The sequence below is a fragment of the Piliocolobus tephrosceles genome, chromosome 6, assembly GCF_002776525.5.
Source record: "Piliocolobus tephrosceles isolate RC106 chromosome 6, ASM277652v3, whole genome shotgun sequence".
In the NCBI taxonomy this organism is placed as follows: Eukaryota; Metazoa; Chordata; class Mammalia; order Primates; family Cercopithecidae; genus Piliocolobus; species Piliocolobus tephrosceles.
Genome location: NC_045439.1, coordinates 100,687,694 through 100,711,236, shown reverse-complemented (window position 1 = coordinate 100,711,236; position 23,543 = coordinate 100,687,694). Strand labels below are relative to the sequence as shown.

General features: G+C 45.8%; 2 protein-coding genes and 1 pseudogene across 6 annotated transcripts; all 3 read right to left on the bottom strand.

Annotated features, from left to right (window-relative positions):
• Positions 1-709: 709 nt before the first annotated feature.
• On the bottom strand, positions 710-4,429 carry LOC111532142 (golgin subfamily A member 6B-like). Of its 4 annotated transcripts, none has more exons than XM_026448305.2 (6): positions 3,558-4,429; positions 3,039-3,131; positions 2,606-2,786; positions 2,232-2,334; positions 1,999-2,155; positions 710-1,936 (listed from the first exon to the last, which is right to left on the bottom strand). In XM_026448305.2, the coding sequence occupies exons 1-6, from the start codon at positions 3,574-3,576 to the stop codon at positions 1,716-1,718; spliced, it is 774 nt and encodes a 257-aa protein (XP_026304090.1). In that variant the 5' UTR covers positions 3,577-4,429; the 3' UTR covers positions 710-1,715. The 4 variants fall into 4 exon arrangements, with proteins under 4 accessions (XP_026304090.1, XP_026304091.1, XP_026304092.1 ...); XM_026448306.2 differs by having other exon boundaries at positions 710-1,912; XM_026448307.2 differs by having other exon boundaries at positions 2,664-2,786; positions 3,039-3,129.
• An 8,350-nt stretch (positions 4,430-12,779) lies between these two features.
• On the bottom strand, positions 12,780-14,495 carry LOC111522863 (annotated as a pseudogene). Its single transcript, XR_003306922.1, has one exon. The product of XR_003306922.1 is annotated as a p53 apoptosis effector related to PMP-22 pseudogene (transcript).
• A 2,378-nt stretch (positions 14,496-16,873) lies between these two features.
• Positions 16,874-23,441, bottom strand: NGRN (neugrin, neurite outgrowth associated). The gene is made up of 3 exons (XM_023187129.2): positions 23,216-23,441; positions 22,694-22,804; positions 16,874-17,890 (listed from the first exon to the last, which is right to left on the bottom strand). Exons 1-3 carry the CDS (start codon positions 23,377-23,379, stop codon positions 17,290-17,292), a joined length of 876 nt encoding a protein of 291 aa, XP_023042897.1. The 5' UTR covers positions 23,380-23,441; the 3' UTR covers positions 16,874-17,289.
• Positions 23,442-23,543: the final 102 nt, after the last annotated feature.

The window sequence follows — 23,543 nt, the reverse complement described above, 5'->3', positions numbered from 1 at the left end:
ATGTACATGGGGGAAGGGCGGGTCACCCCCAGCAGCCCGTGTCCTCGTCTAGTCTACAGTTATCTCCACTGTCCCGCCTCAGCTGCCTCTCTGAGTAAGAAGATGGGACCCCCACTGAGGGAAAAGTAAGGAGGCCATCACACCTCCCCCAAACAAACCAAATCCATCAACCTCTGGCTCTTAAATAACACACATCATCATCCAGAAATGTAAGGACTCAGCCTTGGCCAAGGTGTTAAAGGGTTTGTTTTTCTCCCTCCATTAGACAGGGGTCTTGTGTTGCTACCCTAATGGTAAAGCGGTGACTGGGAAGGGGTTGTAGGGACATGGTGGGGGCAAAGACTGCAGACCCACTTCCCCAGGCTTATGCTGACAGGGGCCTGCTTTTATTTATTTTTATTCCATGATGGTTTTTTAAATCCAGTAAATTCTTTTTCATGACTTTTTAAAAAAACTTTCCATAAAACTTTTTTTCACAACTTTTTTGCCACAACTTTTCCACCGTATTTTTTATTCCGTAACTTTTTCATCCCACAATTTTTAATTCCTGTAACTTTTTTAATGTTCTTTTAATAAACACACTTACATAGTTACAATTTTGTGAGAATAAAAACTGATTATCTCATGCCAAGCGTTCTCGGCATTTGCACAGTCTCAATACCTTTAATACTATAGTTTTCAAGACACACAAAATTTTAAGGCAAAAACAGCACCTTGCAACAATTTCATAATTTATTACATTACAGTGGCATCACAGAAGCAGTCAAGAATGCCACTTTAGACAAAAGTCAGTATTTCTATTATACATTCTGTTTACCAGAAATCATAAGTTGGTAAAAGTAATTCTAAGAAAACTTGGCAAATAAAGCTTTGGACTGGAATTGGCATTTCTTTCTCTACCTTTCCTTCCCCTAGATTCTTTGTTTTAAACTATGGTGCTCATATTTTAAAATGTTTTAACTTATTTCAAGACATTAATACAGCAGTTACATTTTTGAATAGTTATTTGAAAGTGACTGTAAGATAAAGTTTTAGAAAAGCTATTATGGATGGGGTGATTTACATTTTCATGTTTTGTACAAAGCAGCTTTGGTTTTAGAACTCAGTTTTTTTCATTTTGGGAAAACCTATCGGGTTTAATCAAACACTTTAAAAATAATTATCATATATTGCAGTCTTTCAATAGGCATTTTGATTCTTTACTTCCTACAGAAATTCGAATTTATTCAGTTGAACTCACACTTTAAAATTCTATGTTCCTGCTGAACTCTAACCTTCTAATGTTGCCTTCTAAGCAAACATAGTAGCAGAACATAGGCAAATTTTATCTGAATTCCGTAATGAATATACATCTGCAAAAACATTAAAAAAGCGTGGCAGCCTATTCCAAACCACCAAGAACAGTTTTGTGCATATAGTGGGTCTTTGCATGGTTGAACTCCCACCACATAGGGCAAACTCGATATGCATGCTAATGACCTACAGTTATCAAATAAAAAGAAAAATGCTAAAGGATGCCAGAGTGAACATGAGGGAAAGACCCACTCTTCTGTAACTTTTTACAAATAAATTTAAACTAAGTTAGAAACACAAATAAACATGAGTGGCTCTAACATTCAAATGAAGTAAATGAATTATGTAGGAGATCAACCCCTAAACTTTTTTTGTTTGTTTGTTTTTAAATTTCTTGACCAGCTCTTAGATGATGATGATGTTTATCTCCCTGATCTCAGCACCGTGAGAAGAATGGCATGCAGGGGTTGCTGCCCAAACCTCGGTGCTCCTGGAGAGTCCTGCGTTAGAGGAAGCAGCTGCACGATATGCTGTGCAGTGGGGCTGTCGTGGGGAGAACCCTCTCTGGCCTCTCCTGGTGCAGGCTCCACGCTGTCAGTGAGGCTCACCTCCCAAAGATCTTCAGACAGAGGGAGGAGGGGATCTGAGCTCAGTGTGAGCCTCCCCTGCTCCTGCCTGCCCACCCCGCCTGAGTGCTCTACTCACCACCCTGCTTGTCAGCACTCCCAAGCTCCTGGGGGATGGGGGGTCCTAGAGCGGGCTCATCAGCAGGACTCTGGGCAGTGGTCAGGAATTTGTCGTGCCCCTCGTTGTGGTCGCTCACAAGCCACAACACCTGTCCCTGCAGCTCCAGCAGGTTCACCTGGAGGGAGGGGTGCTTAGCAGCCATGCCGGTGCCCAAGTTCACCCCCACCCCCGCAGACATGTTGCACACGTACCTTCGTCTCCTCCTGGTCCTGGGCCAGCCTGATGATGTCCTCCTCTCCCAGTGCCGCATCTTTGGCACTGCCCCCTAGCTCCCATCTGGGGTGATGTACTTTCCTGCGGGAGGACAGGCTCAGATGCTGGGGCCCTCTGACAGCCCTGCAGCTCCCCCTGCAGTGCCCTGGCCTCCCGCTCGCTCATGGTGTCTGTCTTTCCTGAGAGGTGGATGAATCCAAGCTCTAGTTTCTCCACCCACTCCTTCAGGTCCACCTTCTCCTTCAGGAGCTCCATAAAGCTGCTCTGGAGCCAAAATAATGGGGTCACATCTCAGAAGCCACTTGCCTTGCCCCGCCCCCACCCTTCTTGGCCAATGCCAGGATCTACTCACCTGCAGCTTCTCCAAGGCCCCTTGCAGGGCTGGTGGGTCTCCCCACACACAGACTCACCCCCAGTCCCTGGGGCTGGGCCGCTGCCTCTGGCTGGGACGAGGCCACTGGGTGAGCCAGGGGCTGGCAGCACACCCTTTGCTCCTACTGGACACTGGCTCCAGCGAAGTTGAAAAATGCCACCTGAAGGCAAGAGGTGAGTATTCTTGTAGGGACATACACAGAACAACCGGGGCAGGGAGGTAGAGCGCAGGCCCTTCCCTTGGGGCTCAGAGTGTGCATCTGTTGGTCACAGGTGAAATGGTGTCTGACCACTGGCTCCCAGGAGTGAAAAGTCCACAGAAATCAGAAGGCGGGGAAACCAAGAACATAAGGGCATCTGGTAGGGACCACCGAGGAAGGTAGCAAAGTAGGGGCAGAGAAAGTCAGGCTCACCTGACCTCCAGGCTCTCCAGGTCCTCTGGGATGTTCTGCATGGGCCCAGGCGCCTCCTCTTCCTCACTGTCCAGATGTCCTCCTCCATATCCTCTAGGGGGTGGCCAGAGGGGTCCTCAGACAACCCAACAAGGGAAGTATTGGGGACCCACCTCTGCCCCCACCCTCATGTGTAGCCCTGAATCAGCCCATTCCCAGAGGAGAATGAGCTGTTCTGTATTTTTACTTTTAAGAACCAAGATCTTGCTATATTGCCCAGGAACAGTCCCACTACTGATTGGTGCGGGAGTCCTGACCTGGGTCCCTTTCTGACCTGGGCCAGTTCTCCTGTCCTTAGGCAACCTGATGGCCTCCTGCTCCCAGGAGGTCACCATATTGATACCGAACTTAGCGCGGACACCCGGTCGGCATAATGACCAGCTGTCTTAAAGGTCTCTTCCAACTCCTCAATCCTATGCTGCTAACAGTCCCCCTTTCCTCCCGGGGCTCTCGCCTCTTCCTCCGAGTGGTCTCCCGTACCTTCCCCAGGGAGAGCCATGAGGCTCAACTGGGCTTTAACTGCTGTTTCTGCTGGCTGGTAGCTTCCAGGTGCTCCTAAGAGGCCAGGAAAGAGGGTGAGAAGGCACAGAGGTTGCCAGGTTGTCCCTCTCAGGGTCCTGCCCTCAGCAACTCCTTCTCCTGGGTCTCCTGCAACTTTTGGCGGGCCATCTTAGCCACCGCTTTGCCCCGAGCTTCCCGCTGCTGCAGCTAGTCCAGGAGCTGGGTCTGCAGCAGTAACTGCCTGTTCAGCACCTCCTTCTCAGAGGTCAGCTGCTGATAAGTGGCCACCTGCTGCTGATAAGCACGTACTGCTGCAGGTGACCCAGGTACTGGTCTCGCTGCTCTGAGCCTCTTGGCTCTTCAGCTCCACCTGCAGGAAGACCCTGGGCATGAGGGCATTTGGTAGCTGGCTTCCGGATTCCTGGCCCATTAATAGGGTAGTGAGGGCACTGTGGGGCTCTGTGGCCTGCCCAGGCCCCTGGTCCCTTGCTCCAGGCCTAATGCCTCCCTTGCCTAGAACCCCATGCGTCCCTCCCCAGTCTCAAATTTCAGTTCCTTCTTCCAACCATTTAAACCGTAGGCCACAGACTGGTCTGCCTAGCAGCGAGGGTGGGAGTTCCCTAGTTGTCCCTGGATTTGTAGTGCTGCCCATTCCAGAGACTTGAGGAGGAGCCAGATATCCAAAAAGAGGGCATGGGTGGGGAATCAGTAATACAGTCTACTTCAACAAGAAAGTATAAAGTAGAGGCGGTGGCTTATGTGCTGTAATCCCAGCACTTTAGGAGGCCGAGGCAGGTGGATTACTTCAATTCAGGAATTTGAGACCAGTCTGGGCAACATGGCAAAACCCCATCTCTACTAAGAATACAAAAAATTAGCTGAATGTGGTGGCACATGCCTGTAGTCCCAGCTACTTAGGAGGTTGAGGTGAGAGACTTGCTTGAGCCCAAGAAGTTGAGGCTGCAGTGAGCCGAGATCACCATGCCACTGCACTCCAGCCTGGGCGACAGAGCGAGACCCTGTCTCAAAAAGAAAAAAAAAAAAAAAAAAGGTTTAAAGTAGAAGCATCTCTATGCATAATTGAAGTCATGCTTTCCATATATTTTTTTTTCCAACTTGCTTTTTTTCTCTCTAAAACACTGTGTCTTAAGCTTTTCCCTGTTATCAAGTATTCATAAGCATTATTTGAATGGTTGTATCAGAATCCATTATCTGGACTCATTGTCCAGATAATACTGGAAATACTGCCCTTTCTGCCACACTCAGTCACCCTTCTGACCTTGCTCTGTGTCCAGTTATCTACTCATACACATACTGGTCATTTAGAACTTAAAGTTAAGAATAAATAGTTATCATAGTTCCTAACACTTCAAAAAGAATGTATCTTCCTAAAAATAGAATGGCTTGGTGTTTATGATAATTTTAAAGCGAAATAGTCAAATCGATATTGAAATTAACATCTTGCTTTCTTCTTGTATCTATTTTTCACTTCTCTGTCATTTTGATGGGTAAAGTTTCATTTGGAAGGATTTTTATTTCACAATAGAAATAGTATATGACATGAGAATGAGAACTCTGAAAGGTTCAACTTTCTAGTAATTAGTTTCCTAAGATTGTCACAAAAGTTACTGATAGTCAATCATGGTTGGCCTGTATGGAAAGTGTGTTAGGCCGGGCGCGGTGGCTCAAGCCTGTAATCCCAGCACTTTGGGAGGCCGAGACGGGCGGATCACGAGGTCAGGAGATCGAGACCATCCTGGCGAACACGGTGAAACCCCGTCTCTACTAAAAAATACACTAAAAAATACAAAGAACTAGCCGGGCGAGGTGGCGGGCGCCTGTAGTCCCAGCTACTCGGGAGGCTGAGGCAGGAGAATGGTGTGCACCTGGGAGGCGGAGCTTGCAGTGAGCTGAGATCTGGCCACTGCACTCCAGCCCGGGCGACAGAGCGAGACTCCGTCTCAAAAAAAAAAAAAAAAAAAGAAAGTGTGTTAACATTATGTACAACTTAAGCACTTTACTTTCTATCAGATATAGAAAAATAAGTGGTGTGTTTGGAAAAGTATTGGGCTAGGAGTCAGGAAGCTTGACTGTTAGTCCCAACCCTTCTTCAGCTGAGCACCACTAGGCAATAACTCAGCAGCTATTTCTTAAAAATACCTAATGAGTTTCAGGCTTTGCTGTTGGTCTGGGAATATAGACATAGATATTGCATTCATGATTCTCCAAGGCTCCCCTCCTCACCCAGCTCACAGTGAGCTTTCTTATGCATTGTGTAAATCTCTCTCCTAACAGGCCCAGCTCTCTCTCCAACCTGCTTCCCAAGGCAGTTGTGAGGATCAAATGAGAGAGAATATTGGTAAAAGCAAATTGTTGCATTTAATTTAATTGTTGTAAAAGCAAATTATTGCATTTAAAATGCAATAAAAATATGACCCATGGAAAATTATTTAAAGATCCTTAGAATTTTAAACATCACATTAACCTGAGTTCTCTATGATTTTTATTTTAAATAGATATGAAAGTTTTACAATGGACCACTGATATGGTTGAAAATCTTGGCTTGATTATTCTCCGAGAAAATGATACAGTGGTTTGTGTGATTAATTTTCTAAAATTGCCAGCCAAAAAAAACCCAAAACCTTTTTTGAGTGGAGTGACTAGATCAGTCAAAGGAACATTGACTGTGTAGTGGAGAAATGTTTTCTGTGTTCACTAACAGCTTGCCTTTGATTCAAGCTGCAGCATATCATGAGTGATGAGATCTGTGTGCAGGTGACTGACATTTACCTGGCAGAAAATAATAATGGGGCCACCCGAGGCCAGCCGAACACACAGAACTCAAGGAGCCTCCTGGAGTCAACGTATCAGCGGAAAGCCGGGCAGCTAATGTCAGATGAGAAATACTTTAAGGTGAGAGTTACTCATATAGTCAAAGACCTTGCTGGTGACAATATAAGTTGTTAAAATTCTCTGAACCAGAAGTTAAAGCCAGGGTAATTTGACCCAATGATTCTACTCCTGAAACTTTTTTTTTTTTTTTTTTTTTTTTTGAGGTGGATTCTCACTCTGTCGCCCAGGCTGGAGTGCAGTGGCATGATCTTGGCTCACTGCAACCTCCATCTCCCAGGTTCAAGCGATTCTCCTGCCTCAGCCTCCCGAGTAGCTGGGATTACAGGCGCCTGCCACCATGCCTGGCTAATTTTTTTGAATTTTTAGTAGAGACGGGGTTTCACTGTGTTAGCCAGGATGGTCTCAATCTCCTGACCTCGTGATCTGCCCACCTCAGCCTCCCAAAGTGCTGGGGTTACAGGTGTGAGCCACCGTGCCTGGCCCTCCTGGAACTTTTTAGAGTTCCTAATGAGTTCACCAGAGAAATGCAAAGTGGGCCGGGCGCGGTGGCTCAAGCCTGTAATCCCAGCACTTTGGGAGGCCGAGACGGGCGGATCACGAGGTCAGGAGATCGAGACCATCCTGGCTAACACGGTGAAACCCCATCTCTACTAAAAAAAAATACAAAAAACTAGCCGGGCGAGGTGGCGGGCGCCTGTAGTCCCAGCTACTCCGGAGGCTGAGGCAGGAGAATGGCGTAAACCCGGGAGGCGGAGCTTGCAGTGAGCTGAGATCCGGCCACTGCACTCCAGCCTGGGTGACAGAGCGAGACTCCGTCTCAAAAAAAAAAAAAAAAAAAAAAAAAAAAAAAAAAAAAAAAAAAAAAGAAATACAAAGTGGAAGTAACTATCTCCCTGGACAATCTACTTTGTTTCTTTTTTGGCTTTAAAAACAAACAAAAATAAAACTAGTTATATATGATTTTTACAGTTGTGTATTCTTTTCTCTGAACATTTTTCATAGTATGCTTTGTAAATATTATTGTTAGAAAATGTTGGTACATGAAACCCAGGGTCATGGTCATTATAGAAGAGAAAATGTAGGCCTGGCACACATGGCTCACACTTGTAATCCCAGCACTCTGGGAGGACAAGGTGGGCGGATCACTTGAGACCAGCTTGGGCAACATGGCAAAACCCCATCTTTGCAAAAAATACAAGAATGCAAAAATTAGCCGGGTGTGGTGGCTTGTGCCTGTAGTCCTAGCTACTTAAGAGACTGAAGTGGGAGGATGGCTTAAGCCTGGGAGGTTGAGGCTACAGTGAGCCCTGATTGCATCACTGCACTCCAGCCTGGGTGACAGAGCAAGAGCCTATCTCAAAAAAAAAAAAAGAAAAAAAAAATGCAGAAAAAACATCACCTTAACATTCTTTCCTGAAATTACCATTGATGACATTTCTAGACTTTTCTATGCTTGAGTATATATTTGGAAAGAGTTTATACTGGACAAATGGTCTTTAACTTTGTTTTGTTTTGACATAGGGTCAGGTTCTCTTGCCCAGGGTGGAGTGCAGTGATGTGGTCTTAGCTCACTGCAACCTCTCACTCCTGGGTTCAGGCAATCATCGTGCCTCAGCCACCCTGGTAGCTGGAATTACAGGCATGTACCACCACACTGGCTAATTTTTGTATTTTTAGTAGAGATGTGTGTCAGATCCCAGAGTCCAGGTCCTGCTCATGCTGAAGTCTGAGGGGAGTGGGTGGGTAAACAGAAAGAACACTCCAGGGGGCTGTAGGCAGGTGAAAGATAGTTTTATTCAGCAGCAGCTCTCATTAACAGCTTTCTTACACTAGCTCTTTTATTAGCAGCTTACTCTTAACACTGTTTGCCCTGCTTGAGCCAACTGCCCCCACACAGAGCTGCGCAGCTGACTCTCCCTTGCCTTCAGTGTAAGCAGCTTAACTCTTTCTCTCTCTGGGCACGAGCAAGCCCAGCTGTGTCCTGGCTCCCTCGCGTCGGTCTGCAAGATGGACAGCTTTGGCTCTCTCTTTCTCTGGGTGCCAGCACGCCCACCATGTCAAGCCATGTGTGGCTAGCCATGTGTACTACAATGACTTTCCTTAAAAAAAAACTGGCTGGGCATGGTGGCTCACGCCTGTAATCCCAGCACTTTGGGAGGCCAAGGCCAGTGGATCACAAGGCCGGAGTTCAAGACCAGCCTGGCCAACATGGTGAAACTCCAGCTCTACTAAAAATACAAAAATTAGCCAGGTGTGGTGGCACGTGCCTGTAGTCCTAGCTACTTGGGAGGCTGAGGCAGCATAATTGCTTGAACTTGGGAGACAGAGGTTGCAGTGAGCCAAGACCGTGCCATTGCACTCCATCCTGGGCAACAGAGTTAGATTCTGTCTCAAAAAAAAAAGAAAGAAAAAGAAAAAAAAAAGAAAACTCTGCAGTTTCAACTATACTCATTTAACACTTTTAAAAAATGTATTATAATTAGATATGTACCAAGGTTTAGTGTACCCTTGAAAAATACGGGCTTGAGATTTTGGCCCAAATCTGTCCCTATCTGCCAGAACGCCTTCTAAATACAGATCTGATAATGTTGTTTCCCACTTTCATTGATGACCAAAGCCAGCAGTTATTGAGAAATGACAGTAACTGTACTAAGCATTTTACACACATTCTCTCATTGAAACCCCACAACAATCCTGTGATTATCACTCCTATTTTACAGATGAGGAAATTGAGGCTGGGTGAGCCCAGCCCCGTGGCTAATAAGTGGCAGGGCCTGAATCCAAACCTGGAGAGTCTGTCTCCAAAGCCTGAGCTTAACCTTGAAGCAATCTGCTTCCTTCATGGGCACCAGGTATGGAATAAATTCCTAACTCCTTGGGAAGGCATTCAAGGCCTTTCCCAGTCTGGTCCCAACTATTTTTGGAAACTCTCCTCTGCCCTTCCTCCCACCACTGTGCAGTCCACACCACTCAGTTCCCAACACAGTGTCCTTCTACTCTTCAATACCTTTGTTCATGTTCTTCCCTCAAATCCTGTCTCTTGTTCCACATGCCCTATCAAACTGTTTTTCTTTTGAGGCAGGGTCTTGCTCTGTCACTCAGGCTGGACTGCAGTGGCACAATCATGGCTCATTGTAGCCTCAACTCCCTGGCCTCAAGTGATCCTCCCACCTCGGCCTCCTGAGCAGCTGGGACCACAGGCAAGGGCCACCACGCTGGGCTATTTTTTCTGTTTTTTTTTTTTTTTTTTTTTTTGAGACGGAGTCTCGCTCTCTCGCCCAGGCTGGAGTGCAGTGGCACGATCTCCGTTCACTGCCAACTCCACCTCCTGGGTTCATGCCATTCTCCTGCCTCAGCCTCCTGAGTAGCTGGGACCACAGGCACCCGCCACCATGCCCAGCTAATTTTTTGTATTTTTAGTAGAGATAGGGTTTCACTGTGTTAGCCAGGATGGTCTCAATCTCCTGACCTCGTGATCTGCCCGCCTTGGCGTCCCAAAGTGCCGGGATTATAGGCGTCAGCCACCACACCTGGCCTAATTTTTTCTTTTTTTCTTTTTTTTTTTGAGACAGAGTCTTGCTCTCACGCCCAGGCTGGAGTGCAGTGGTCAGATCTCAGCTCACTGCAAGCTCCGCCTCCTGGGTTTACTAAATTTTTTTTTTTAAGGGACAGGGTCTCACTGTGCTGCCCAGGCTGGCCTCAAACTTCTGGCCTCAAGCGATCCTCTCACCTTGGCCTCCCTGGGATGCTGGGATGACAGGCGTGAGACACTACGCCTGGCCACATGTCAGACTTTCTACACAGCATCTTCAAGGCTATGTTCAAATGTCACCTCCTGGCAGGGTGCAGTGGCTCATGCCTGTCATCCCAGCACTTTGTGAGGCCAAGGCGGGTGGATCACTTGAGGTGAGGAGTCCAAGACCAGACTGGCCAACATAGTGAAGCCCCATCTCTACTAAAAATACAAAAAGTTAGCTGGGTGTGGTGGCAGGCACCTGTAATCTTAGCTACTTGGGAAGCTGAGGCAGGAAAATCACTTGAACCCAGGAGGCGAAGGTTGCAGTGAGCTGCAATCATGCCATTGCACTCCAGCCTGGGTGACAGAGCAAGTCTCTGTCTCAAAAAAAAAAAAAAAAAAAAAGAGATATCTATTCTTTGAGCCACCAATTCTAATTCTGGGAATTCTAAGGAAATGATAAAATTATATGTCAATAAACAAGACAAAAAAGATTCGTTAAAAGAGGTTTATCACAACACTGGTGAAAATTTAGAAATGACCTAAATGTCCCACAACAAAGGAATAACTATATAGCTCACTGCAATCTTGAACGCCTGTGCTCCAGGGATCCTCCTGCCTCAGCCTCCCAAGTAACTGGGACTACAGGCAACTACTACTTTTATAGGTAAAAAACGGTCAGATAGGCCGGGTGCGGTGGCTCACGCTTGTAATCTCAGCACTTTGGGAGGTCGAGGCGGGCGGATCACGAGGTGAGGAGATCGAGACCATCCTGGCTAACATGGTGAAACCCCCTTTCTACTAAAAATACAAAAAATTAGCTGCGTGTGGTGGCGGGTGCCTGTGGTCCCACCTACTAGGGAGGCTGAGGCAGGCAAGTGGTGTGAACCAGGGAGGCAGAGGTTGCAGTGAGCCAAGATCATGCCACTGCACTCCAGCCTGGGCAACAGAGCGAGACTCCGTCTCAAAAAAAAAAAAGGTCAGATATATGGTTCAATCTAATATTTGACTTCATACAACAAAATAATATTGTATTCCATAAAACGAAATATGAGGTGATTATTTTAAGTGAAGTAAAGATATTTATTGTCAAAATATATTCACAATACATATAAGAAAGAATGTACACCTGAGCATACAGTATAATCCCAATATTATTTTCATTATTTTTTTTTTTTGAGACATCGAGTCTCTGTCACCCAGGCTGGAGTGCAGTGGTGCAGTCTCGGCTCATTGTAACCTCTGCCTCTCAGGTTCAAGTGATTCTCCTGCCTCAGCCTCCCAGGTGGCTGGGATTACAGGCCTGTGCAGTCACACCTGGCTAATTCTATTTTTCTTTTCAAGTTTAGAATTCCTGGTTTATTGGGAAAACTTCATAATGAAAACTTCAATTGCCCTTTTCCACAACTTACAAAATAATAATTTGATATTTAAAATGAATTGTTTTTCATCATATAAGTAGAAATGGTAAAAAATAGTAATAACTCATCTGATGCATCATATGTATGCTATTCAGGGAAACTCAAATCCCTGCATTCTCCTGTGGCATGTTTTACATCACACATTTTAAATCTGTTTACCAAGAAAGACCAGGATTTTAACTATATGTAGGTTTCTACTGACAGTTGCAATCTATCAGAAGCCTGTCTACATGATTAGAGCCCAGATAAATCTGAAGTTTAGAAAAGCAAGCCATTTTTCTCCTTAGACTGTTTTAGTGGCACTTTTGTGACAGGAATGGCTCTCCTAATCCTTTACTACACAACTAAACCAGATCTATCAGTCATGATAAATTAGACTGATAGATTAGATCTATCAGTCCATCTTTCAATCCAGTTACTCTGGTTTTGAACATATAAACACAAAACGCTACAGATTTATTAATATAGCATTTTCCAACACCCTAACCCTATACAGAACTTTAAAAGTGAAAATTTCATCTAAATATTTCACACCTAAGAAAGCCTTACTAACCATGGCAACAGGTTTAGACCACAAAACAATACTTTCTTAGATGATATATAGCGTCAACATGAAGCTTAGCAAAAATGAATTATTCAGGGCCGGGCTCAGTGGCTCACACCTGTAATCCCAGCATTTTGGGATGCCGAGGTGGGCGAATCACGAGGTCAGGAGATCGAGACCATCATGGCTAACATGGTGAAACCTTGTCTCTACTAAAAATATAAAAAATCAGCCAGGCGTGGTGGCGGGTGCCTGTAGTCCCAGCTACTCGGGAGGGTGAGGCGGGAAAATGGTGTGAACCCGGGAGGCAGAGCTTGCAGTGAGCCAAGATCACGCCACTGCACTCCAGCCTGGGCGACAGAGGGAGACTCTGTCTCAAAAAAAAAAAAAAAAAGAATTATTCAAGATATTAGTGAGAAATTCTCACAAACAATATGCATTTAGGAAACTATTTTGCTTCTTTAAATCGTTTGAAGTCTTGAAAAAAAACTTTTTTTGGGCATTTCTTTCAGAATGTCTGGTCATTGACAATTATTGTTTTGAGACAGAGTCTTGCTCTGTTGCCCAGGCTGGAGTGCAATGCAACGATCTCAGTTCACTGCAACCTCTACCTCTCCGGTTCAAGCGATTCTCCTGCCTCAGCCTCCCCAGTAGCTGGGACTACAGGCATGTGCCACCAAACCCAGCTAATTTTTGTATTTTCAGTAGAGACAGGGTTTCACCATGTGTGCCAGGCTGGTCTTCAACTCGTGACCTCAGGTGATCGGCCTGTCTCAGCCTCCCAAAGTGCTGAGATTACAAGCTTGAGTCACCACACCCGGCCAGTCATTGACAATTTTTACCATGACCTTCCTCTTCTCCTTAGTCCTTAACAGACCCAGTTCATTCTATTTGGAAATAACAAGAACTTGATCAGATTATTAAATCTTGGAAACCATCTCATTTTTACCTTATAAAGTGTTAAGTTTCATGTTCATATTATCTTACAAATGTAGCATAAATGTTATGGGTAGATATAAGGAAATATTGGCATAGTATAGGTAATTAGTGAAAAGACACAGCGTCACCAAACATATTAAAAGGTGAACATAAAACTATAACACTACTTTAAAAATATTTTCTACTAAATTATTTTAGCATTTTTGACTATGAACACTGCCAAAAAATAGGTTCAAAGTAGCCTAGAGAAACAGTTTCTTCTTCTGGAATCCATCTTGGCAGTGGCGATTTTCTCCCACACTCATTCCCAAGTTAGGCGATGTGTAGAAGTCCCTAGGCTTGGTATTGCCCAGGAGGTCATCTTCATAGTTGGGGAGGCAGTAGCAGAAGAAAGCACAGCCGATGAGGATAATCGTGGCTGCCCACCCAAAGCCATAGGGCTAGTTATAGATGTAAGGGACAGCAGGGGTTGGCCTGAAGGTTGAAGGTTTGGGTGTACTTCACGGGGTAAATTACCAGGGAGATGATCTGGAACACAGCAGCCAAGGCAAAGAGACCTCCAATCACTCTTAGGAAGACAAGCATCTGGGGTACACACAGGATGAAGAAGGAAAGGATGAAACATCACCAGGAAGCTGAAGCCCCAGAAGAGCATGGCAGCTGCTGCTCTACCCAACGCGTACTCCATGAGGCTCTAGCAGCCGTCCTCTTAGGACCCGCTGCCGCCGCCGCCCTCGTGGAAACATCTCCACCACAGCAAGGACGTCTGGACCTGGTCGCTCGACTGCCGCCTGCCGCGGCCGGCCAGGGCTATGATGTCAAAGGCGATGGCGCTGAGTAGGAGCAGGATCAGGATCCAGCGGCAGCGCAAGCAGGCCAGGCCGCAGAGGATCACGTCGACCGGCGGTGTGGGGCCGGGCGGGGCTGGAGGAGCCCGCGGGCCCGGGCGGAGGCGGCGAGTCACTCGTTGTATTTTTAATATAGACAGGGTTTCACCATGTTGGCCAGGCTGGTCTCGAAATCCTGGCCTCAAGTGATCCCCCCGCCTCGGCCTCCCAAAGTGCTGGGACTACAGGCCTGAGCCACCGTGCCCAGCGCAATATTATTCTTTTGTGCTTGTTTTAAAGTTGTACATATGCTTAGAAAAATGTTGGTAGGATAGTAACTCTTCAGCGGTGGGATTAGGGATGACTTTTGTTTTCATTTTGCTTGTCTTTTTCTTTAATGAGTATATATTACTTGTGTGACAGATGAAGTAAAGCAGGAAGGGTAGCCATGGTATTTGAGAAAGAGCATTGGAGGTGTTTGTTTGAGATGGAGTCTCACTGTCACCCAGGGTGAAGTGCATGCAGTGGCACAATCTCGACTCCCTGCAACCTCTGCCTCCCGGGTTCAAGCAATTCTCCTGCCTCAGCCTTCCCAGCAGCTGGGATTACAGGCATCTGCCACCACACCCAGATAATTTTTGTATTTTTAGTAGAGATGGGGTTTTGCCATGTTGGCCAGGCTTGTCTCAAACTCCTGACCTCAGGTGATCCACCTGTCTCACATGGTGGCTCACGCTGTAATCCCAGTACTTTGGGAGGCCAAGGCAGGCAGATCACTTGAGGTCAGGAATTTGAGACCAGCTTGGCCAACATGGTGAAACCCTGTCTACTAAAAATATTTTAAAAAATTAGCTGGGCATGGTGGCACACGCCTGTAGTCCCAGCTACTTGGGAGGCTGAGGCAGGAGAATTGCTTGAACCCGGGAGGCGGAGGTTGCAGTGAGCCGAGATTGAGCCACTGTACTCCAGTGTGGACAAGAGCGAGACCCTGTCTCAAAAGAAATAAAGGCCAGGTGTAGTGGCTCACACCTGTAATCCTAGCACTTTAGGAGGCCGAGGCAGGCAGATCACTTGAGGTCAGGAGTTTGAGAGCAGCCTGGCCAACGTGGTGAAACCCCATCTCTACTAAAAACACAAAAATTAGCTGGGCATGGTGGCAGATGCCTGTAATCCCAGCTACTTGGGAGGCTGAGGCAGGAGAATCAGTTGAACCTGTGAGGTGGAGGTTGCAGTGAGCTAAGATTTTGCCACTGCACTCCAGCCTGGACGACAGAGCAAGAATCCATCTCAAAAATAAATTAAAAAACAAAGTTTTAAGAACAGCCTTTAGGTTTCTATAGCCCATTGGGAAAAGGGTATGGCATGATCAGATGATTTGCAGGAGTTACAAATGCAAATTTAAACAATCAAACAGCATCTAACACATCTTTAACAATTAAAAAATAAACAACAAAACCATACAAATATTGATAAGCTTCTACTATGAACTACATGATAGTGACAGGGGAATGAGAGCAAGGGTCCTATGTGCCCACTGTTGTATTACCAGTATCTGGATTGTAGAACTTTGCTTGGCATTGTGGCATGGCATGTGATAGGGCTTTGCCATTTATACTGAGAACAGATGCTCAAGTTATCAATAATTGATAAAAGCAACAGTAATCAGTATTTTAATTGCTGAAAATGGACATTTGAAATAGCAATAAGATTCTAGAATGGCAATGACTGAGTTGGAATGTAGGTGTTTTCATTAACGTCCTACACATATTTAAATTCTGAGTAGCCATTTTTGCTGGTAAATTGTGAAAGCAGGACACGGTTCTCCAAGGTTCACAGGTAAGCCATCCCATCAGAGCACCAACGAGCAGACTGCTACATTTTACTTTATTTTGCTTGTAAGGAAAACCAATTGACTAAGCTGTCCCTAAATTTCTGGTTATAACAGATGTATTTCTAAAACAATCAGTAAATTAACAAAATTATGGCAGACAGTGCCATATCCCTGGAATTTCAAAAGCCCTGGATTAATGATGAGACCCAAGTTAAGTCCCAGCACTGCCACTTATTGGCAGCCATCTTACAGTCTATTTCCTTATTTGTAAAAGGGACCTCTTAATCTGGGATTGCCTACATCATGGCGCCATTGTAGAAATCTGGTTAAGGAAACTGTATAATGAGACATAACTGAAGATTGATTGATTTTATTTTATTTATTTACTTTTTTTGAGACGGAATCTCGCTCTGTCGCCCAGGCTGGAGTGCAGTGGCCGGATCTCAGCTCACTGCAAGCTCCGCCCCCCGGGTTTACGCCATTCTCCTGCCTCAGCCTCCCAAGTAGCTGGGACTACAGGCGCCCGCCACCTCGCCCGGCTAGTTTTTTGTATTTTTTAGTAGAGATGGGGTTTCACCGTATTAGCCAGGATGGTCTCGATCTCCTGACCTTGTGATCCGCCCGTCTCGGCCTCCCAAAGTGCTGGGATTACAGGCTTGAGCCACCGCACCCGGCCTGATTGATTTTTAGAGATGGGGGTCTCACTCTGTTACCCCAGGCTGGAGTGCAGTGGTGCAATCATAGCTCACTGCAACCTCAACCTCTGAGGCTCAAGCAATCCTCCCACCTCAGCCTCCCAAGTCACTGGGACTGTAGGCACATTCCGCCGTGCCCCACTCTTAATATAATTAACTTTAAAATGTGGTTGGAGATTATAAGGGCCCTAAAGCCTTTGCCTGCTTTGTACTTTCCCAATCTTTGGCAGAACCCCAGCAACTAAGAGAAAGGTGTCCAGTTTTTGGTTGTCAGAATCCATCACTAAGCATGATGCTCTGCACAGAGCCCTTTGCTGGGAAATTCCTCTGGTTCCATCTCTCTCCCAATGTTTACCGACCAGGGATCCTTCCTTTCTGCCTTTGTCCTTCCCTCACTCACCAAGGTTCACATGTAAACCATCCCACCCAAGAGCACCAAAAAAGCAGACTGCTACATTTTACTTTATTTTGCTTATAAGGAAAACAATTGACTAAGTTGTCCCAAAAATGTTAGTGTTCACTGATCAAGAAGGAAATGAGGTCAGAAGGCAAACTTTTCACTTCCTCTCAAACATAAATTGCAAGTATCACAGAAAATTGTAACAACACATGCAACACGGTTGGTTTTCAACATACAGAGAGTCCAAGCAAGAAGAGTGAGTACTGAAGATCTACAGAGGTCAGACTGGGGGCACTACTACAGGAAGTCTGAATCTATCCACGCAGTTTTTTCCTCCCACAGTCCAGGCTCAACACTTCTTCCTATTCCAAGGTGGCTTCTCCATATGTAGAAATCCAGGCTGTTCCATATATATTACTTGCCCAGCTGTGTTTCATGAGGCATCTCCACAAGCCAAGCCCCAACTCAAATTCTGTACAGGAAGTTCCCGTTGCTGTCAAAGAACTCTCGGCCCCTCTGCACTACCTTGCTGCTGAAGTTACCTGGCTCCTCTACCTTCAACTCCTCCAGCTTCTGATCACTTGGCAATGCACCACTGCCAGTTCTTCTGGTGCTCTCAGAATCACTGGAGTACTTCTGTAGCTCTCTTGGATGACCTAGGGGTACAGCAACAGGCACAAAGCTCTCCTCCAGGTGCTGGATTTCTTTATTTCTTCCCTTCCATCTCCTTGGTGTATTTGTCCTGTGAGTGTCTGACTCTATCACTTTCAAAGCTGTGCTGTGATTCGCGTCTTTGGATGAGGCTTCATGCCCTGGCATAAGCAAAGAGCCTGATACAGAGTGGCCTGCAGGGAACAGCTTTGAGGTATTTCCAGCGCCCCGGAGCTGCTGGAGAGAGTGGGCAAGCCCAGCTTTCTTAAGGACTTTTTGATCCTGCTTCAGCTTCTGCTCCAATGTGGGTACAAACTTGCTTTTTAAAACTCTTCGGATCACATCAGTGCTGACATTAAAGCCTTCAGCCAACCTGGGAACTGACCAGGACTCTGGAAATTCCTCACGTAAATACCTATGGGAAGAAGGAGCAGGTTTGCAAGTTGTAAAGAAGGCTCCTATCAGAACATCTAACTTGCAATACGTATTATAAAGAAGAGGGGTTGAGGCCTGGCATGGTGGCTCACATCTGTAATCCCAGAACTTTGAGAGGCCGAGATAGGTGGATCGCTTGAGCCCAGGAGTTCGAGACCAGCCTGGCCAATGTGGTGAAACCCAATCTCTACTAAAAATACAAAAATTAGCTAGGTGTGGTGGCTCACGCCTGTAATCTCAGCTACTTTCCCAAGTAGACTGAGGCACAAGAATCGCTTGAACCTGGGAAGTGAAGATTGTAGTGAGCTGAGATTGCACCACTGCACTCCAGCCTGGGCAACACAGTGAGAATCTCTCAAAAAAACAAAAAAACAGGGCTTGAAAAACCGTAAATGTAGTCCCTATCTTGTGCTAGCTAAATGGCTGTGTTCCATTCCTGTGTGTCACAACACTTGACCACTGTCAGTCAGGTCACTTCATTTCATATCAGCTCAGCTCCTCTCACTGACATCTAATACCACATTAGGTCCTGGGGATGCAGGATAACTGACCTTCCCTTTAAATAGTTTGGGAGTGGGGACAGACACAATGAATGACATTATGGTAAAGGTATAGCACAGGATGCAAAGACCATGGGGAGACTCAGATATAGGGAATAAGAACACTTACAGCCAGACCCAGGAATTGCTTCATGAAGTCCAAGCTAGAGTGGGTCTGAAAGGATGAAAGGAGTAATAAGCTGGCAGAAGGGAGTAGAGAAGGAGAGATAAAAGGTAATGATGATAAAGTGAACACTTGTGAAATGCAAAGTGGCACATCACCTTTGTTGGGAATAGCTCAACTGACAGGGAAAGAGGTAGATCACACTTAGGGGTCTAGAGTTTATCCCAAGGCAAGAGCAAGTCAAGGAAAAATTTTAAGCAGTGGAATGCCATGGATAAATTTTCATTTTGAAGTTCAACCTACAGCCTGGCACAGTGGCTCACTCCCAGCACTCTGAGAGGCTGACGCAGGGGGATTGCTTGAGCCCAGCAGTTCGAGACCAGCCTGGGAAACACAGTGAGATCCCATCTCTATTAAAAAAAGAAAAAAAGGAGTTCAACCTAGTGGTAGTTTTTCAGTGACAAAAGTATAGGCAGAAAGATTGGTCAAGAGGCTGTTACAGTAATCCAGACAGTCTCAAGTGAGACAGTCAATGGAGCATAGGAGGAAAGTGAGTTGAGAAATATTTTAGAAAAGTTAAATAGTACAACTTGGTACTAAGGGACTAAATATTGGGGGAAGAAGCATCAAGGTCAAGATTCAGGATTTTAGCTTGGGTAATTAGTAGGTTATAGGAAAAACTGGAACAGGATGAAGTTGTCAGGGAACAACGATGAATTCTATTTTGTACATGTTGAGTTTGAGGAAACTGTAATATCCAAAACAGAGATGTCTGGTACACAGTTGAATATATGCCTTTAGAGTTCAGGAAGAAAAACATGAACTGGAGATGACAGATTTGGAAGTCACAAGCCAATAGCAGGGGTGACTGAGTGGCTAGCATCAGGCAGGGAAATATGCAGAGTGAGCTAAAACGACAAGGACACAACTCTAAGAAATAACAAAATTTAAGATATAGGAGTAGAAGAGGAGCCCGGAAAGAAACTGAGAAAAGCAGCCCTAGAAACAAAGAAAAAAAAAAAAAATCAGAAGGGAATGGTACCCTGGAGTCAAGGGAGAAGAGAATTTTAAGAAAGTAGTTCACCATGGCACATGTACACCTATGTAACAAACCTGTACATTCTGCATATGTACCCCAGAACTTAAAGTAAAAATAAAAAAATAAAAATAAAGGCTGGGTATGGTGGCTCATACCCGCCTGTAATCCCAGCACTTTGGGAGGCTGAGGCAGGCAGATCACTTGAGGTCAGGAGTTCAAGACCAGCCTGGCCAACATGGTGAAACCCCATCTCTACCAAAAATACAAAAAGAAAAAAAAAAAAAATTAGCTGGGCATAGTGGTGTGCACCTGTAATTTCATCTACTCAGAAGGCTGAGGCACGAGAATCGCTTGAACCCAGGAGGCGGAGGTTGCAGTAAGCCAAGATCATGCCACTGCACTCCAGCCTGGCGACAGAGTGAGACTCCGGCTCAAAAAACAACAACAACAACAAAAAAAAAAAAAATGAAAAGAGAATCAGTGGCAATAAATAAATAAATAGAGAGAGAGAAAAGAAAGCAGTTTCAGTTGGGTGCAGTAGCTCACACCTGTAATCCTAACACTTTGGGAGACCAAGGCAGGGAGATCGCTTGAGCTCAGGAGTTGGAGACCAGGTTGGGCAACATGGCAAAATCCTGTCTTAATTTAATTTTTTTTTTTTTTAATTTAAAAGGCAGTTTTTACAAGGGCAAATGCTGCTGAATTATTAAGGAGGCTAAAGACTACAAAGTGTCATTTGAGCCTAGCACTGAGGAAGTCACTGATGGATTTAAGGAGAGCAGTTTTATTGCAGTGATACAAACAAAAAACCAAGGGTAGGTACCCTGGGAACCAACTGGGAACAAAAGAAAGAGAGAGCTTTAGGTTGAGGACAGAGGTCCCTGAGTAAGCAGGGAGAAATACGACCTAAAGCATACAGAGAATTGGTCCCAGACAAGTGAAGGGCTCCCATTTCCTCTGACATGGGAGTAGAGCCTAAGTTTGAGAGTAGTGGGCAAAGAGGAAGACTAGGAAGCTCAAAGTTCTTACTTATTGGACTGTTTTTTTCTCTTAGAAGGACATTTATTGACCACAAAAAAGGGAGGTAAGTAAGAAGGTGGAAGGTTTGAAAAAGCTATTGTTGAAGACAGGAGATAGAGGCCGGCATGGTGGCTCATGCCTGTAATCCCAGCACTTTGGGAGGCTGAGGTGGATGGATCACCTGAGGTCAGGAGTTTGAGACCAGCCTGGCCAACATGGTGAAACTCTGTCTCTACTAAAAATACAAAAATTAGCCAGGTGTGGTGGTGCACACCTGTAATCCCAGTTACTCCGGAGGCTGAGGCCCAAGAATCTCTTGAACCCAGAGGCAGAGGCTGCAGTGAGCTGAGATTTCGCTACTGCACTCTGGCCTGGGAAACAGAGTGAGACTGTCTCAAACAAAAAACAAACATACAAAAAAAGAGGAAATTAGACCTGACTGAGGACCCAGAAGGTGCTACAGGCTCACAAAATCTTGACCAGCTCTACAGAATCCCCTTTATTTTAAATTTCAATTCCAGAGTCATTCTGATGGAAATGAAAAATAGTACATAAGTACTATTTATGTACTAAGTATGTATTATGTATTAGTATTATGTACTAATGTGCTAAGTAGGGCTACTTAGCAATATTTATCAAAATGCAAACGCATTTGTCTTTTGACCTGGCAACCTTACTTCTGGGAATGTATATAACAAATACTCCTGGCAGGTATGTAGAATGATACATATACATAGTTATTCACTGGAGCACTATTAGTGAGCAACAGAAATGGAAACAACCCAACTAAATGCCCATAAGAAAAGACAGGTTAAATAATGCATTCTGGCCAGGCGTGGTGGCTCACGCCTCTAATCCCAGCACTTTCGGAGGCTGAGATGGGAAGATCAGTTGAGGCCAGAAGTTTGAGACCAGCCTGGTCATCATGGTGAGACCTCCATCTCTGTCAAATAAATAAATAGATAGGAGAAAAAATTGTTTAAATAAAAATTAAAAACCACTGTCATATACTGCCTCAAAAAAATATAACACCACCATCTATAAAAAAGAATTGAGGGCCAGGCACAGTGGCTCGCTCAGGGCATGGAGCCTGGTTTTTGGTAGAGAAAAACTATTAAAAATAGTACAGCTGCAAAGAGTGGCTCATGCCTGTAATCCCAACACTTTAGAAGGCTGAGGTGGAACGATTGCTTGAGCCCTGGAATTGTAGACTAGCATGGGTAACATGATGAGACGGTCTCTACAAAAAATAAACAAAATTAACTAGGCATGGTGGCATGCACCTGTAGTCCCAGCTACTTGAGAGGCCAAAGTGGGAGGATTGCTTGGGCCCAGGAGGTAGAGGCTACAGTGACCTGTGATCACACCATTGTACTCCAGCCTTGGCGACAGAGTGAGACCCCCATCTACCAAAAAAAAAAAAAAGTACCCACAGGAGAGTGGGTGGGACAAATAATTCTCAATGCGTATACCATGTTATACTGTTAGGATGTTGAGCCATATGTAACACTTTACCTACTCAAAACAAAAAAACTTAAAATCTCTTTTAAGCTTTCCTAAATTATAGATCCTTTCTTCAGAAAAATGCACCTAACTATGGAAGCACCAGCATCCCTGTACCTTAGGTTGGTAAAGTCATGATCTACATGCAGGGGTTAAATGTTGTGATGTCTGCAATTTACTATTTAAAAACTTCAGCAAAAATGAAACAACCACGTCATAACGTTAAAAACTACTAAAACCAGGCGGGGCGCAGTGGCTCATGCCTGTAATCCCAGCACTCTGGGAGGCCGAGGCGGGCGAATCACTTCAGGTCAGGAGTTCGAGGCGACGGCGGAAACCACATGTCTTTAAAAAACAAAACAATACACTATTAAATCTAGATGACGACAGGTTTAGGGAAGTTCGTTATATTACTCTACTTTTATGATGATAAATTTCAATGACAAAAAGTAAATGAAAATATAAAAGCAGTATCAAAAAAGCCAAACCCGTGCTCTGGGCTCCAGTATCCTTCATTTCTTGTCACAGCAGATACAAACAAGGTACCCTGAGTCTTACCGGATCTGCTCCATGGCTTCCCGAGTCAGGGTTCTGGGCGGGGCACCAGGCGCCTCCATTTGCCTCCGAATTTTCTGGAATCGGATTGCTTTTTTCTGTCCTTTCAGGGTGCTGGGGGAAGAGAACCAATGGCAGAAGCCATGCGTAGAAGCAGAATGGATGTTTGAAGAGCCTCAGGCTAAATTATGGAGCGCCCAGCCCTCTTCTCTTTGATCGCAAGGGCAACGGGGCCGTGTTGCCGGCTTAGAGCTGCTCTGTACACCCAGAAAGCTAACACCTAGAACAATAACTGCCTGTAAGCATGCCGAACTCTCTAAACTGATGATGAAATACGTCACTAATGACGGGACCAGTGGTCCCTGGGGAGCTGAACACCTCACGCTGCGCGACTAACAACGGGTAAGAGGAAACAAGGGCCGCTGCGCAAGCAGCGGCAGGACACCCGGCGCCAAGGGGGCGCGGGCTGGGGCGCCGGGGCGCGAGGCCCAGCTTCAAGCTGAGGGCCCAAGGAGAAGCCGGTACCTCTCCACCTCCTGCAGCTCCCGTTCCTCCGGCTCCCAGTCGGAATCGGGGTCCGGCTCCCGGCCGATAGGCCCTGGGCCCGCCACCCCCCGAGTCGCGAACCCACAGCGAGCGACAGCAGCGCAAACGCGCCCCCCCAGCAAGACACTCAGGGAAACCGCCATGTCGACGCAAACCAGCCTTCAGCAGTCTGCTACGAAACAGCAGCGGAAGTAGCCGGGTAAGGCCGGAAGTGGAAGGGGCGGGCCGGAAGCTGGGTAGTAGCAAGCATTTCCCTCTTCACTTGGTGGGCGTAAGATCTGGGCTCGGGCTGTTCAGTGGCCCACCC